Genomic DNA, 18091 nt, shown 5'->3' on the forward strand with positions numbered 1-18091 from the left:
AGCCCCCTGCCTCTTCAGAGATGGTGGCTGACTTGACTTGGTTTCTGTCAGATCAGTGGACACCACTTTAAAAAGTCAGGATATCAGGTTCACATATCCTTTCTCTGTCCTCCCCCCTCTAGAACCTGTCCCTGTGCACAGCTAGTTTGATGTACATACTGAGCCGAGACAGACTCAACATGGACCTGGACCGGGCCAGTCTAGACCTGATGATCCGCCTGCTGGAGCTGGATGGGGACCACTCAGTGGCCAAGGACGACCAGCTCACCACCAAGGAGATGTCAAAGGTCAAGGAGAAGATCCGCAAGCTGTGCGACACGGTGCACAACAAGCACCTGGACCTGGAGAACATCACGGTACGGGTCTCCCGTAGAGATAGTCCTCCTTGGGTCATATTCATAGGCAACTACAAATGTTATGTAATGGAAAACACACTTTTTTTTGTTTCCTATTAGACAAGTTCAGGTGGTCCTTCTCGGTTTGTCTGTTCTTTTTCCATTTGGTTCCCTAATGAATACGACCCTGGTTTTTGCTTAGAGGCTGGAGGCTAGCTGCAACCCTCTGTCTTCCTGTTTTTTATTTAACCTTTATTTATCTAAGCAAGTCAGTTAAGAACAAATTATTATTTACAATGACCGCCTAGGAACAGTGGGTTAACTGCCTTGTTCAGGGGTAGAACGACAGATTTTTAACTTGTCAGCTCGGGGATTTGATCTAGCAACCCCTTTCGGTTACTGGCCCAACGCTCTAACCACTAGGCTACCTGCCACCCTGTCTCTTTTGCGTTGTTGGGGGGGAAAACCCTCAGTCAGAGGTATCTGTAACCGTTAACAAAAAAACATGACTTATAATAACATTTTTATATAGATAGTACCCGTCAAATGTTTGGACACCTACTCATTCAAGGGTTTTTATTTTTACTACTTTCTACATTGTAGAATAATAGCGAAGACATCAAAACTACGAAGAAACATATATTAAATAATGTTGTAACCAAAGAAGTGTTAAACAAATCAAAATATATTTGTAGTAGCCACCCTTTGCCTTGATGACAGCTTTGCACACTCTTGGCATTCTCTCAACCAGCTTAGTCACCTGGAATGCTTTTCAATTAACAGGTATACCTTGTTAAAAGTTAATTTGTGGAATTTCTTTCCTTAATGCGTTTCAGCCAATCAGTTGTGTTGTAGGGTAGGGTTGTAGGTAGGGTTGGGCTCACTTAGAAATGTCCTTGTTTTTTAAAGGAAATCTGATTTTAAAAATGTTTTATTTATTTATTTTTTTGTCCATTAAAATGACATCAAATTGATCAGAATTACAGTGTAGACATTGTTAATATTGTAAATGACTATTGTAGCTGGGAACAAAGGATTTTTAATGGATTATTCACATAGGTGTGAAGAGCCGACTCCGGGATGCTGGCCTTCTAGGCAGAGTTGCAAAGAAAATGCCACATCTCAGACTGGTCAATAAAAGATTAAGATGGGCAAAATAACAGATACTGGACAGAGGTACTCTGCCTAGAAGGCCAGCATCCCGGAGTCGCTTCTTCAGAGTTGACTTTGAGACTGGTGTTTTGCGGGTACTGTTTAATGGAGCTGTCAGTTGAGGACTTGTGAGGTGTCTGTTTCTCGAACTAGACACTCTAATGTACTTGTCCTCTTGCTCAGTGGTGCACCTCTTTCTATTCTGGTTAGAGCCAGTATGCTCTGTTTTGTGAAGAGAGTAGTACACAGCGTTGTACGAGATCTTCAGTTTCTTGGCAATTTCTCGCATGGAATAGCCTTCATTTCTCTGAACAAGAATAGACTGACGAGTTTCAGAAGAAAGTTCTTTGTTTCTGGCCATTTTGAACCTGTAATCGAACCCACAAATGCTGATGCTCCAGATATTCAACTAGTCGAAAGAAGACCCGTTTTATTGCTTCTTTTATCAAAACAACTGTTTTCAGCTGTGGTAACATAATTGTAAAAGGGTTTTATAATGATCAATTAGCCTTTTAAAATGCTAAACTTTGATTAGCTAACACAATGTGTTATTTGAACACAGGACTGATGGTTGCTGATAATCGGCCTCTGTACGCCTATGTAGATATTCGGTTACAAATCAACCGTTTCCAGCTACAATAGTCATTATTTACAACATTAACAATGTCTACGCTGTATTTCTGATCAATTTGATGCTATTTTAATGGACCAAAAATGCGCTTTTTTTTAAAAACAAGGACATTTCTAAGTGACTCAACTTTTGAACAGCAGTGTATTTGGTGAAAGACCAAGTCCATATTATGCCAAGAACAGCTCAAATAAGCAAAGAGAAATGTCAATCCATCATTACGTTAAGACATGAAGGTCAGTCAATCCGGAACATTTCAAGTTTCTTCAAGTGCAGTCGCAAACACCATCAATCGCTATGATGAAACAGGCTCTTATGAGGACTGCTACAGGAAAGGAAGACCCAGAGTTACCTCTGCTGCAGAGGATAAGTTCATTGGAGTTACCAGCCTCAGAAATTGCAGCCCAAATAAGTGTTTCCCTGAGTTCAAGTAATAGACACATCTCAACATCAAGTGTTCAGAGGAGACTCAATCAGGCCGAATTGTTCAGAGGAGACTGCATGAATCAGGCCTTCGTGGTTGAATTGCTGCTAAGAAACCACTACTAAAGGACACCAATAAGAAGAAGAGACTTGCTTAGGCCAAGAAACACAAGCAATGGACATTGGACCGGTGGAAATCTGTCCTTTGTTCTGATGAGTCCAAATTTGAGTTTTTGGGTTCCAACCACTGTGTCTTTGAGATACAGAGTAGGTGAACGGATGATCTCCGCATGTGGTTCTCACGTGAAGCATGGAGGTGGTGTGATGGTATGGGGGTGCTTTGCTGGTGACACTGTCTGACTTATGTAGAATTCCAGACACACTTAACCAGCATGCCTACCACAGCATTCTGCAGCGACACACCAGTCCCACTAAGCGCAAACCAGATTGGATGTAATTTGTTTTTCAACAGGACAATGACCCAAAGCACACCTCCAGGCTGTGTAAGGGATATTTGACCAAGATCGAGAGTGATGGAGTGCTGCATCAGATGACCTAGCCTCCACAACCACCCAAACTCAACCCAATTGAGATGAGTTGGATCGCAGAGTGAAGGAAAAGCCGCCAACAAGTGCTCAGCATATGTGGGAACTCCAAGACTGTTGGAAAAGCATTCTAGGTGAAGATGGTTGAGAGAATGCCAAGCGAGTGCAAAGATGTCGTCAAGGCAAAGGGTGACTACTTTGAACAATCTAAAAATATATTTTGATTTAACACTTTTTTTGGTTACTACATTATTCCATATGTGTTATTTCATAGTTTTGATGGCTTCACTATTATTCTACAATATAGAAAATGGTTATAAAAAAAACAACAACTCTTGAATGAGTAGGTGTCCAAACTTTTGACTGATACTGTATGTATACATAAAAAAAAAAATTTGTTTAAATGGTGACCCTTCCCCTTGTAGAAATGCATGAACAGTCGACTCTGACACTATGGCTTTGCACGGTAGAGCCAATGGAAATCATGTATTTGAATTGGGTCTGGCAAACTGCAGAGTTTAAACAGTTTGATCTGATTAATTTGGACGTCTGATGACGTAATGACAGGGCCTTTTGATGTTTGTCTTTTTTCACTCCCATCCTCTAAATATCCTCTCTGCTGATGTTGTAGTCGGTGTCCTACATGGCAACCTAATCCCTATCCCATAGGGCTCCGGTCAAAAGTAGGGTGCCATTTGGGATGCAGCCCCTATTCTTCAGAGAGCAGACTGACCATTCACCTCAATGCCTCCAACTTATTTTCATTCGTTTAAGCACTCTTTATATTTCTGACTGTTAGACTGTTAGCTTCCATGTTGAATTAATCATTAGATTCTCTTATCGTTTGAGCTCAACAGTTTGCTTTAAAATATTTAATAGTGTTAGAAAGCTTATTTTTATCGACAATGTAATTAGAGACGGCAGTATTGTTTTGGTTGGATTCAAATGCCGCCTGCATGCAAACTAGCTTCTCCTGGCACCCTCCTTCACTGGAAGGAAGGAAGTCATATTTTTGTTCCTGTTTCTCCTCCTGTTATTGTCTGTCATAGTTGGCATCTTTGAATCACAGTACACGGTCAGTAATGTCCATTTTATACCCTGTATGTGTGATGTAAATGTGTTTTCATTACTCCCTATGTATGTGTTTGCGCACGCAGACGGGGCATTTAGCCATGGAGACCTTGTTATCGCTGACCTCCAAGCGGGCCGGGGACTGGTTTAAAGAGGAGCTAAGGCTTCTGGGAGGCCTGGACCACATAGTGGATAAAGGTGAGCTAGACCTACACCACGTTACCCTGAAACTGTGTGTTCTGTGTCTAGGCCAAACACCCCGAAGGGTTGTTCCCCTGATCCTAGGAGCTGACATTTCAATTAGATTCAAAATGCATTGTTGGTATGACAAAAAATGCATTCGAATGGAATGTTATTAGTATTTTATGTGTGTTACTTTTCATTGTGTTTGTCTGGATACACAGCCCTGTTGAAGCTCACTCATGACTACCTGTGGGGAAATCAAGGGGATCAGAAATGGTGGAATCACTGTGGCAGTATACTAATGTTCAGTATGGCATTGGTTGAAGCTCAATGTTAAATTCAAATCTCCCTACCATCATATCTAAGCCAATATGACACAATGTTGAATATTTGCAAATCAATTGAATTGGAGTGACGCAACACACGTTGCCTCTCGTCATGAGCAGTCTGGCTGTTACCAACAACAACACACCAGACATTGAGCAATTTAGTATTTTCTGCGCTCGCTTAGCTCAAATTCTAGACTATGAATTAAAACGAGAATGTAGCGTTACATAAAGTTACCATTGGATTTCATTTTTTTAGATTGACTAAGTTTGTAGGTGTAACAGTTTTTATTAAATGTATAATTTATCCCAACGAGGTGCTACCTTTGTTTAGCATTTCTGACAATGCTAAGGTCTTTTCAGCCGAAACTGAGTTTGAAAACTGGACGAAAGCAGTTGGGTTACGCAGCAACAGTGCTATTAGCTAGCTAACACCAGTTGGATGAGAGGCAAGCTACAAGCAAAGGACGCTTTATTTTGCTATGGAAGGTTTTTCACATGGCTGAAGTCATCTGTTTAAACTGTTGGCCTTGACACTTGCATGTAATCAAAGCACGAACACAAATAAGAGCAGCCAAGGATATTCGCTATATTGCCAGTAATGTAGCCAACTAACATTAGCCAGGAACGTTAGCTAGCTAGAAACCAACAAGGCTCTACCGCGTGCTGTATTTTGACATTCTTCCACAAAGCCCAGCTAGCTAAAGTATGTAAAGTTCATAGTCAACACCAAACTTTGGGAAACTGCCACGCTGCTAATGTATAAAACACGCAATGGGTGTTGTTCATCTTACGTTAGCTAACGTTACTCCATACACTGGTCAATTTGGCTTGCTTAGCCATGTAGCTAGCTAATGTTATACAGCCCTTACGTTATGCATTGATTCAGTACACTCCCTCTGTCAATGCAATGTTCTTAATGTCATTGTAATCAATGTGTTGCGCTGACTATCAGATCAGTGTCAAGTTACTTTTCAATGTGTTCTCTAAAACCTGAAGTTGCCATCTAAGTGAAAAGTATCCTTGGGGTGGGAGTGCACCCAGGTTACACAACACAAACATTGCTTGCTTGCGTGACCTTTGCGTATTCAAAGGATGATGCCATGCATGGTAACCTGGTTGGCTGTGTGACTGTTTTTAACACAACTGTTTTTAGACTTTTTTTGTTGTATTTTTTGCCAAGCAAGAGAAATCGACATTCATTCAGTACTGCGTGAATGAACAGAAACATTGTGCAACGAAAGCTTCCTGTCATTACCAGACTGTCCTTTTGAAATAGTTTCAAGAGAACTCGTTCATGACAGGGTTTGTAGCGTAACACGGGGGTGGGGGGTGTTGTCACCGAGATCTGAAGGTCCTGGGTTTGCCTCTCGGAGGAGACATTTTGACCATTCACTTTAGTGTATAGTTTTGACACCCTGCTCCCAGCCCCAGCACACACGGTCTGTGCTTATTTTCACTTATTACATTGCTCTTAAAAGAGCTTTGTTGAGTGGCTATAGACGGGGAGTGTGGTGTGGTATGTGTGTGTGTGTGTGTACGAGTGCGCACGTCTTGCTTCTACGGAGAAGGGAACGGTGGAGACTTGAGAGACCAATGGTTTGAGACTGTTTATCTTACGCAACCTGCCTACACATTGTTTGAAGTACAATAGACTAACATAGCTACTGTAGTGGGTCAAAGCTGTGTGCTGGGAAACCTTGGTAGAACATGGGTGGAGTAGACATTGTGGTGCTCATGTGAATTTCCTTCATTTTCCTGCATCAGAGCAATGCATGACTGAACATCAAATGAAATGGCCACCAAACAAACCCACAGCTTGGACACTTAGTCACGATCACCCTAATTGGCAGCACCTAAAGTGCTTATCAACCAGGCTCAACGTCTGGACATGGTTGCTGCTGCCACCAGGGGGAATGGAGTGTGGAAGTGGTCGTAAGCTGTAGTCTGCCATCTACCTAACCTATTCCATAACACAATGAAACAATGTTCTTAAAAGGAGTTGTAGCTGGGTGGACATTTTGGCTCAGCGATACCAGAATGGATGGGGATAAGAGATCAATGGAACACAGACTGTTGGGATAGAACACGGACGCAGTGATTGGTGCCTATTCAAAACAAAGCTGGTCAAATGAGGTGGATATTAATCAAATCTGTCAATACAGTGCTTTGCAAAAGTATTCATCCCCCTTGGCATTTTTCCTATTTTATTGACTAACAATCTGTAATTTAAATAGATTTTTATTTGGATTTCATGTAATGGACATACACAAAATAGTCAATTGGCGAAGTGAAATGAAAAAGTAACTTGGTTTTAAAATTTAAATTTAAAAAAGGAAAAGTGGTGCATGCATATGTATTCACCCCTTTGCTATGAAGCCCCTAAATTAGATCTGGTGCAACCAATTACCTTCAGAAGTCACATAATTAGTTAAATAAAGTCCACCTGTGTGCAATCTGTCACATGATCTCAGTATATATACACCTGTTCTGAAAAGCCCCAGGGTCTGCAACACCACTAAGCAAGTGGTACCACCAAGCAAGCGGCACCATGAAGACCAAGGAGCTCTCCAAACAGGTCAGGGACAAAGTTGTGGAGAAGTACATATCAGGGTTGGGTTATAAAAATAAATATCTGAATCTTTGAACGTCCCACGGAGCCCCATTAAAAACGTTATTAAAAAATGGAAAGAATATGGCACCACAACAAACCTGCCAAGAGAGGGCCGCCCACAAACTCATTTACCGGGCAAGGAGGGCATTATTCAGAGAGGCAACAGACCAAAGGTAACCCTGAAGGAGCTGCAAAGCTCCACAGCGGAGATTGGAGTAGCTGTCCATAAGACCACTTTGAGCCATACACTCCACAGAGTGGCCAGAAAAAAAGACATTGCGTAAAGGAAGAAAATAAGCAAACACATTTGGTGTTCGCCAAAAAGCATGTGGGAGACTCCCCAAACACATGGAAGAGAAGGTACTCTGGTCAGATGAGAGACAAATTGAGCTTTATGGCCATCATGGAAAACACTGTCTGGCGCAAACCCAACACCTCATCACCCCAAGAATAGTATCCCCACAGTGAAGCATGGTGGTGGCAGCATCATGCGGTGGGGATGTTGTTAATTGGTTGGGACTGGGAAACTGGTCAGAATTTAAGCAATGATGGATGGCGCTTTATACATGGAATTTCTTGAGGTAAACCTGTTTCAGTCTTCGAGAGAATTGAGACTGGGACGAACGTTCACCTTCCAGCAGGCCAATGACCCTAAGCATACTGCTCAAGCATCACTCAAGTGGTTTAAGGGTCAACATTGAAATGTCTTGGAATGGCCTAGTCAAAGCCCAGACCTCAATCCAATTGAGAATCTGTGGTATGACTTAAATATTGCTGTAACCAGCGGAACCCATCCAACTTGAAGGGGCTGGAGCAGTTTTGCCATGAAGAATGGGCAAAAGTCCCAGTGGCTAGATGTGCCAAGCTTAGAGACATACCCCAAGAGATTTTCAGCTGCAAAAGGTGGCTCTACAGTATTGACTTTGCGGGTGTGAGTAGTTATGCACGCTCAAGTTCTATGTTGGTGTCTTATTTCTTGTTTGTTTCACAATAAAAAAAATATTTTGCGTCTTCAAAGTAGTAGGCATGTTGTGTAAATCAAATGATACAAACCCCCAAAAATCTGTTTTAATTCCAGGTTGTAAGGCAACAAAATCGGAAAAATGGCAAAGGGGTGAAAACTTTCGCAAGCCACTGTATTTGTGTTGTTAGAGGGCCACAGTCTGGTTAAAATCCAATTTGGCTGTTTTCACTCCATAATATTTCTAAGTTGTAATTTTCAGATTTAGCATTTTTTGCTAAATGCTAACTCCTCTTCGGATAAGCTGGTGGCATAGCCATGATATAGACTTCGGCCATGGTGGAAAAAGTACCCAATTGTCATACTTAAAGTAAAGATACCTTTTATTAGAAAATTACTCAATATTACTAGCGTGAAATTATTTGGGTTTAAATATTCTTAAGTATCAAATAAAATTGTAAATCATTTAAAATTTCTTACATTAAGCAATTTTCTTCTTTTGGATAGCCAGGGGCGCACTCCAAAAACTTACAACCAAAGCATGTGTGTTTGGTGTGTCTGCCAGATTAGAGGCAGAAGGGATGACCAGGGATGTTCTCTTGATAAATGCGTGGATGGAACCATTTTCCTGTCCTGCTAAGCATTCATAATGTAACATACTTTTGGGTGTCAGGGAAAATGTATGGAGTAAAAGGTATATTATTTTGTTTAGGAATTTGGTGAAGTAAAAGTTGTCAAATATAAAGTACAGGTACCCCAAAAAACGACTTAAGTAGTAATTTTTTACTTAAGTACTTTACACCACTGGAAAGTTGGTGGTATTTGAAGTCGTTCTTAGGTGTAATGCAGTTGATTGGTGGTGATGACATGAACGTATTGGGGTTGACATTAGAGCTCTGCTCCCCGAGCCCAACGGACCCCGACATTATACAGCAGGTTAGGGCCGGGTAGGGTCTGTTTAAGTTGCTCTGGTTAAGTCATGTCTCATTAAGATCAGAACATGATGCAAGAAGTGCTTCAACCTTGTGAAATATAGAGGGAGATTATTTCACAGAAAATGTTCCTTGAGTTTTGAGTGACAAGTCATTAACTGCTCTCTTATGTCTCTTCATTGAGCAGAGCAGCCCAAGCGGAGCTGTTGCTATGGAGACTGAGCCATCCATACCAGCATTATAGTCAGATTTTTACCCCAACGTAATGTGAAATACACATATAAACAATGGAGTCGGGAGTTGCCAGGGACTTCACAATATATTATTACCATACTTCGATGCCAATATGTATTGAGATTCACACGATTCTATGTGTTGCGATTCGATACTACGATTTGATGTTCCAAACATATTGCTCACTATGTATGCTGCAGAGATGAGAGGGCAGGAGAAATTTCATTTTGGTCAGTCATGGAAATAAAAGTGCTGAAAACATGTTGGCTAACTATTTAAAAAGATGGAGAACAAGCTATAGGATGATAAATACCGGTGTTTTGGTGCAGGCACAACCGACTAGCACTAGCTAACGCTACCTAGCAATTTGTTTTTTACATTGAGTTACAGTATTGCTATGATATCGTCCAAAATAATATTATGTTTTTTTTTAATCACTAATAAAGAATAGCCTAAATGTAGGCAAATTTTGATGGCAGGCAATGAGATGTTGGAGCTATCCTCCAAGGGCGGACTTGGCCATGACGTGGTGTTTCCATTGTTTTGGTCGAACTCTTACCTGATTTAGGTGGTTGTGGTTGAACCGACTTTCCTTGTTTCTGCAGTAAAAGAATGTGTGGAGAACCTGCGCCAAGAGGATGATGAGGAGAAGCTGATGGCGTCACTGTGGGGAGCTGAGAGGTGTCTACGGGTGTTGGAGAGCGTGAGTACACATACTAATGTCTTGGACAACACTTCTGGCCACCAGAAGGCTGGATTCCTAATCGGGGCCCCGCTCATAGCGCTTCATAGATCTTATTTAATGTCATTTATAAAGTATCCATGGAAAATATTGATCTTAGTAACAGCTGCTCATGCCTCCTAAGCCTACAGTTGTGCTCGGTTTCAATCTCAGCCCGAGTACAGAGTGAAGGTTTAGATTGCAGGTCTGCTGAGGCTAGATTAGTGTGTATGTGTGTGTGCAAACCTGGCACTAAGCCTGCGCTTATTGATCAACTCAGTCAGTGAATCCAGTGGGAGTCTTCTAGAAGGGGCTCTATGTGCAGTAATGTGTTCACTTGATTTGAGATAGTGTTGTATTTCCTCTGTAACTCTGTTGTTGCTCTATGCAGGTAACTGTTCACAACCCAGAGAACCAGGGCTACCTGATCGCTTATAAGGACTCCCAGCTTATCTGCTCTTCAGCCAAGTAAGTGGTCTGTATGGATGCACGCACACACACACACACACATTGTGTGTTGTGCATTAAGCTCCAGACTGTGTATTGCATTTATCACCTGTATCGCCAGACAGCATCTCATTGAGGTTGAGGGGTCATCCTGTTCCCTACATAGGGGCCCTGGTCATGAGGGGCGGCAGGGTAGCCTAGTGGTTAGAGCGTTGGACTAGTAACCGGAAGGTTGCAAGTTTAAACCCCCGAGCTGACAAGGAACGAATCTGTCGTTCTGCCCCTGAACAAGGCAGTTAACCCACTGTTCCTAGGCCGTCACTGAAAATAAGAATTTGTTCTTAACTGACTTGCCTAGTTAAATAAAGGTAAAATAAAAAATAAATACATGAGGTTGAGGGGTCATCCTGTTCCCTACATAGGGGCCCTGGTCAAAAGTTGTGCGCTTTATAAGAATACGGTGCCATTTTGGATGCATGTCATATAGTGGGCCACTAACACCCACACAATTCAGTCTTCTTTGGCTACAGAAATGCACTGGACTCCTCACCGACACTACATTGTGTTACAAGATTAATTAATGTACAAAAGTGTCTATGCAGCTGTATTGGGAAATGTCCGTTTTCATTATGCTGTGTGTTGACATTGTCAATCACAGCATTCCCCCCTCGTCCTGCTCCTATGCCGGTCTGTAAAGCTAACTCCGCCCCGTATCCGTTTGCCTTGCCTACCATCTCCCTTTCAATACCCCCCCCTTTCCCCTCGTATGGTTCAGCCACCCCCCAATCGTTCCAGTGCCCCAACCCCTCGTCCCACCACAGCCACTGTTCTCCATCTTTATAACTGAATTAGCCCTGTCCCAGGCAGGGTTCGTTGCCTGCAGCCAGGGCCTTGGTCGCTCTGCTCAGGTTGCTAACCCCTGCGTCACCCCTGGTGAAATATCCTTGCACCCCCAGCCAGGAGGCCTCTCTGACTGGGTCAACAAAGAGCCGCTCTGACATCGCACACAGCAGCTTCATTAGCCGCATTCAGCCGGCCGGGCTAATTCGATTACGGGGGGAGAAATCGGAGGGGTCGAGCCACACAGCAGTACACAGCAGCGCAGTGGCCCTCATTAATAGCCCCCCCCCCCAAATAATATATTAACTCTGCCTCTGCTCTCCTCTCTGCCTTAACGGATGATCCCCCATTATTTCAAATCTCATTATTGTTTTTATTTAGCATGAAGCTGTTTTGCTGCTGGTTAGCCATGCTGCAGTCATGTATGTCTGTTGCTAACCTTTTGTTATGGTTAAATTCACCCTTCGTTCTCTCCAGCTTCGCACTGTCTTTTTTTAAATGTATTGTCGGGGATGCTGTCTTCCTAATGGTGTAGGCGTATGTCTAAAGTGGAGTCCGAAATTGACACCCTTAATAAAGATGAGCAATAATGACTGTATTTAAAATAAATATATACCCCCAAATATACTGAGCTATATTGTATGCTCCCAAAAATTGTGAAGTATATTATTTAAGACTAATACAATTGCTCAGATTTTTTAAAGTTCTCAAACATTTTTAGTATTTGATGCCATATTCCTAGCATGCATTGCATACATCAATCTTGTTACTCTACAAACTTGTTGGATGCATTTGCAGTTAATTTTGGTTATGCATTTTGTGCTCTGTCAAAATGAATGGTAAATCATGTATTGTCATTTTGTAGTCACTTTTATTGTAAATAAGAATGGAATGTTTCTAAACTCTTCTACATTTAATGTGAATGCTACCATTACGGATAATCCTGAATGAATCGTGAAGAATTATGCATGAGGAAATTAGAGGGTCAAAGATGATACCACCAAGACATGCTAACCCTCCCGTTATTGGTAATGGTGAGAGGTTACCGTTTCTGGCGGGTAATGGTCAAATCAAATCAAATCAAATTTTATTTGTCACATACACATGGTTAGCAGATGTTAATGCGAGTGTAGCGAAATGCTTGTGCTTCTAGTTCCGACAATGCAGTAATAACGAGCAAGTAATCTAACTAACAATTCCAAAAAAACTACTGTCTTATACACAGTGTAAGGGGATAAAGAATATGTACATAAGGATATATGAATGAGTGATGGTACAGAGCAGCATAGGCAAGATACAGTAGATGATATCGAGTACACTATATACATATGAGATAAGTATGTAAACCAAGTGGCATAGTTAAAGTGGCTAGTGATACATGTATTACATAAGGATGCATTCGATGATATAGAGTACAGTATCAACGTATGCATATGAGATGAACAATGTAGGGTAAGTAACATTATATAAGGTAGCATTGTTTAGTGGCTAGTGATATATTTACATCATTTCCCATCAATTCCCATGATTAAAGTGGCTGGAGTAGAGTCAGTGTCATTGACAGTGTGTTGGCAGTAGCCACTCAATGTTAGTGGTGGCTGTTTAACAGTCTGATGGCCTTGAGATAGAAGCTGTTTTTCAGTCTCTCGGTCCCAGCTTTGATGCACCTGTACTGACCTCGCCTTCTGGATGACAGCGGGGTGAACAGGCAGTGGCTCGGGTGGTTGATGTCCTTGATGATCTTTATGGCCTTCCTGTAGCATCGGGTGGTGTAGGTGTCCTGGAGGGCAGGTAGTTTGCCCCCGGTGATGCGTTGTGCAGACCTCACTACCCTCTGGAGAGCCTTACGGTTGAGGGCTACCCTCTCCACTACTGTTCCATCGATGTGGATGGGGGTGTTCCCTCTGCTGTTTCCTGAAGTCCACAATCATCTCCTTAGTTTTGTTGACGTTGAGTGTGAGGTTATTTTCCTGACACCACACTCCGAGGGCCCTCACGTCCTCCCTGTAGGCCGTCTCGTCGTTGTTGGTAATCAAGCCTACCACTGTTGTGTCGTCCGCAAACTTGATGATTGAGTTGGAGGCGTGCATGGCCACGCAGTCGTGGGTGAACAGGGAGTACAGGAGAGGGCTCAGAACGCACCCTTGTGGGGCCCCAGTGTTGAGGATCAGCGGGGAGGAGATGTTGTTGCCTACCCTCACCACCTGGGGGCGGCCCGTCAGGAAGTCCAGAACCCAGTTGCACAGGGCGGGGTCGAGACCCAGGGTCTCGAGCTTGATGACGAGCTTGGAGGGTACTATGGTGTTGAATGCCGAGCTGTAGTCGATGAACAGCATTCTCACATAGGTATTCCTCTTGTCCAGATGGGTTAGGGCAGTGTGCAGTGTGGTTGAGATTGCATCGTCTGTGGACCTATTTGGGCGGTAAGCAAATTGGAGTGGGTCAAGGGTGTCAGGTAGGGTGGAGGTGATATGGTCCTTGACTAGTCTCTCAAAGCACTTCATGATGACGGATGTAGTCGTTTAGCTCAGTTACCTTAGCTTTCTTGGGAACAGGAACAATGGTGGCCCTCTTGAAGCATGTGGGAACAGCAGACTGGTATAGGGATTGATTGAATATGTCCGTAAACACACCGGCCAGCTGGTCTGCGCATGCTCTGAGGGTGCGGCTGGGGATGCCGTCTGGGCCTGCAGCCTTGCGAGGGTTAACACGTTTAAATGTCTTACTCACTTCGGCTGCAGTGAAGGAGAGACCGCATGTTTCCGTTGCAGGCCGTGTCAGTGGCACTGTATTGTCCTCAAAGCGGGCAAAAAGTGATTTAGTCTGCCTGGGAGCAAGACATCCTGGTCCGTGACTGGGCTGGGTTTCTTCCTGTAGTCCGTGATTGACTGTAGACCCTGCCACATGCCTCTTGTGTCTGAGCCGTTGAATTGAGATTCTACTTTGTCTCTGTACTGGCGCTTAGCTTGTTTGATAGCCTTGCGGAGGGAATAGCTGCACTGTTTGTATTCAGTCATGTTACCAGACACCTTGCCCTGATTAAAAGCAGTGGTTCGTGCCTTCAGTTTCACACGAATGCTGCCATCAATCCACGGTTTCTGGTTAGGGAATGTTTTAATCGTTGCTATGGGAACGACATCTTCAACGCACGTTCTAATGAACTCGCACACCGTATCAGCGTATTCGTCAATGGTGTTGTCTGACGCAATACGAAACATCTCCCAGTCCACGTGATGGAAGCAGTCTTGGAGTGTGGAGTCAGCTTGGTCGGACCAGCGTTGGACAGACCTCAGCGTGGGAGCTTCTTGTTTTAGTTTCTGTCTGTAGGCAGGGATCAACAAAATGGAGTCGTGGTCAGCTTTTCCGAAAGGGGGGCGGGGCAGGGCCTTATATGCGTCGCGGAAGTTAGAGTAACAATGATCCAGGGTCTTTCCACCCCTGGTTGCGCAATCGATATGCTGATAAAATTTAGGGAGTCTTGTTTTCAGATTAGCCTTGTTAAAATCCCCAGCTACAATGAATGCAGCCTCCGGATAAATGGTTTCCAGTTTGCAGAGAGTTAAATAAAGTTCGTTCAGAGCCATCGATGTGTCTGCTTGGGGGGATATATACGGCTGTGATTATAATCGAAGAGAATTCTCTTGGTAGATAATGCGGTCTACATTTGATTGTGAGGAATTCTAAATCAGGTGAACAGAAGGATTTGAGTTCCTGTATGTTTCTTTCATCACACCATGTCACGTTGGCCATAAGGCATACGCCCCCGCCCGTCTTCTTACCAGAAATATGTTTGTTTCTGTCGGCGCGATGCGTGGAGAAACCCGCTGGCTGCACCGCTTCGGATTGCGTCTCTCCGGTTAGCCATGTTTCCGTGAAGCAGAGAACGTTAGTCTCTGATGTCCCTCCGGAATGCTACCCTTGCTCGGATTTCATCAACCTTGTTGTCAAGAGACTGGACATTGGCAAGAAGAATGCTAGGGAGTGGTGCACGATGTGCCCGTCTCCGGAGTCTGACCAGAAGACCGCTTCGTTTCCCTCTTTTTCTGAGTAGTTTTTTTTTTTTGGTCGCTGCATGTGATCCACTCGGTTACACTGGTTGTAAGGCAGAACACAGGATCCGCATCGCGAAAAACATATTCTTGCTCGTACTGATGGTGAGTTGACGCTGATCTTATATTCAGTAGTTCTTCTCGGCTGTATGTAATGAAACCTAAGATGACCTGGGGTACTAGTGTAAGAAATAACACGTAAAAAAACAAAAAACTGCATAGTTTCCTAGGAACGCGAAGCGAGGCGGCCATCTCTGTCGGCGCCGGAAGTAGGACGGCGAGGGTCTTTGACCCTCTTAACTTGCTCACTCATCATTATTCACCAATCGTTCAGGATTATCTGTAATCATGGTAGCAGCCACATGAATGTAGGATTTAGAAATATTCTATTCTTATTTACAATAAGGTACTCAAAAATGACAAATTTACCATTTCTATTTGGCACCAAATAATCTGAAACACAACCAAAACTAACTGCAAATGCATCCAACAAGTTTGTGGAGTCCCAAGCTGGGTGCTAGGAATATGACATCCAATACAAAACATTTGACCAGTTGATGAGAATCTGTAGGGGTGTCTAATTTTGACCCAATACCTTAAAAAAAAAAATTAAAAAAAAACTTTTTAAATTCTCTCAAATCTCTATCTAGGCAATTGTATTAGTATACAACATAATTTCCCCCTTTTTTGCATGTAATATAGCTCAGTATTTGAATTGTGTATTTTATACAGTCATTATGGCTCATCTTAATCAAGGGAGTCTATCATTTCGGACCCCACTGTATATGTAAAGAGACACAATGTAAACGTGTGTTACCGCATTCAAATAATTTCATACCAGTTTTTCAAAGCACTAGCTTTTCCCGCGTTGTCTGAATAATACAAAAACCCAATAGGAAGAATTGTTGCCCTGCAGAAATCTTTGAAGCTTATTTGCCAGACACACACTGCCGTTGTGATTGTGTTTAATTCAGTATCAAGTCCCTCCAGAGCTGTCTTCCAGACCCTTTCAGTCCAGTCTGTCAGCCTAACAATCCCCCCATCAAATATTAAGGATATTATCTCCCAGCACAACATCAGAAGGCTAAAAGTTCAATGCTGAAATATGAGAATCTTCAAACTTGAGTGGACGTAAGGGGCCGTAAATGGAAGTGCGCTATATAGCTGACTACCTCTGGTTCAATACTGTTGTGCTTCCTTGGTCCTTGGTACATAAACTAATGAATAATCCATTTTCCCTGTTTGGGGGTATTGACAGGGCTCTGTGGCACTGTGAGGAGATGATCCAGCGCTATAGCCGGGAGATGGGAGTGAACAGCGCCTTGTGTTTGGCGGGCACCGCCCTGCCCTACGCCAGCCACAGCAATGTGGGCAAAGCCGTGGAGGACTGCATGAGGGCCATCATCGGCGTGCTGCTAAACCTCACCCATGACAATGGTGAGGCGTGCGCACACACACATTTGAATATAGAGACACACACACTCCATGGCTCACAAAGTATCATCTGGACACAGAATGAGCAGACGGTGCCAATGCCACTGTGGTGGTCGTATATGATTATGGTTATTGAGGACATAAGCATACCTACACCATCTTGGGCACTGGGCAGCACTCGTCGCTCCTTCACAGAAGTGCGTTAATGCTTTTTTAATTTGACCCCTAAAGAAATTCAGCTTCCAAAATGTGTTATGCACATAACTGTTGATGAGGCCCCATAGTGACTGTGTTCTACCCCGTGTGTGTAGAATGGGGAAGCACGAAGACAGGCGAGCAGGAGGACATGATGATGACATCGTTGAACTGTGTGCTCCGGGTCCCACAGTACCTTCCTCAGGAGAGGAGGTTCGACATCCGAGTACTGGTGAGGTGGTGTGGTGTGGGTTTGTAGGGGTTTGTATAGTTCGGTTTGCGTGCGGGGGGGGGTGTGTGTTTGTGTAGGTGTATAGTTCGGTTTGGGTGTGGGGTTAGGTAGGTAGGTAGGTGTTTGTGTGTATAGTTAGGTTTGTTTGTGTGTGTGGGTGGGTGGGTATTTCTTCAGTTTGACGTGTGATGATTCTCCAGGGGCTGGGCCTGCTGATCAACCTGGTGGAGTACAGTGCCAGGAACCGCTACTGCCTGGTGGAGATGGCGATGGATGGAGGAGCTCCCTTCAACTCTGTCCTGGTGGCTGACAAAGAGGAGCTCAAGACAGAAGGATCGCTCACTGCCATCGCTGCCCTGGTGCAGGTGGGTTAGAGAACTGAAGGGTGTGTGTGTTTGTGGGCTCATAGGTCGTATTGAGATCTCATACACTTCAATGAGCAATAATGCGATCTCATAGGCATAGATATAGAATAATATATTTTATTGGAGTTATATATTCAGTACCAGTCAAAAGTTTGGACACACCTACTCATTCAAGGGTTTTTCTTTATTTGTACTGTTTTTTTACATTGTAGAATAATAGTGAAGACATGACAACTATGAAATAACACACTTGGAATTCTGTAGTAACCAAAAATGTGTTGAACAAGTCAAAATATATTTTATATTTGAGATTCTTCAAAGTTACCACCCTTGGCCTTGATGACAGCTTTGCACACTCTTGGAATTCTCTCAACCAGCATCATGCGTTAGTCAACTGGAATGAT

General features: G+C 43.3%; 1 protein-coding gene across 1 annotated transcript in view; it reads left to right on the forward strand.

The window, feature by feature from the left end:
• The window catches only part of LOC112223482 (wings apart-like protein homolog), a 49263-nt gene that overhangs the window by 22983 nt on the left and 8189 nt on the right, over positions 1-18091 (forward strand). Inside the window, exons 10-16 of the mRNA XM_024386516.2 lie at positions 123-356; positions 4241-4352; positions 10010-10107; positions 10517-10593; positions 16720-16898; positions 17207-17322; positions 17523-17687. Of these exons, the coding sequence (XP_024242284.1) occupies positions 123-356; positions 4241-4352; positions 10010-10107; positions 10517-10593; positions 16720-16898; positions 17207-17322; positions 17523-17687 (981 nt within the window). The remainder of the gene's footprint in view (positions 1-122; positions 357-4240; positions 4353-10009; positions 10108-10516; positions 10594-16719; positions 16899-17206; positions 17323-17522; positions 17688-18091) is intronic.

Source organism: Oncorhynchus tshawytscha, linkage group LG24 (genome assembly GCF_018296145.1).
Source record: "Oncorhynchus tshawytscha isolate Ot180627B linkage group LG24, Otsh_v2.0, whole genome shotgun sequence".
NCBI classification, from domain to species: Eukaryota; Metazoa; Chordata; class Actinopteri; order Salmoniformes; family Salmonidae; genus Oncorhynchus; species Oncorhynchus tshawytscha.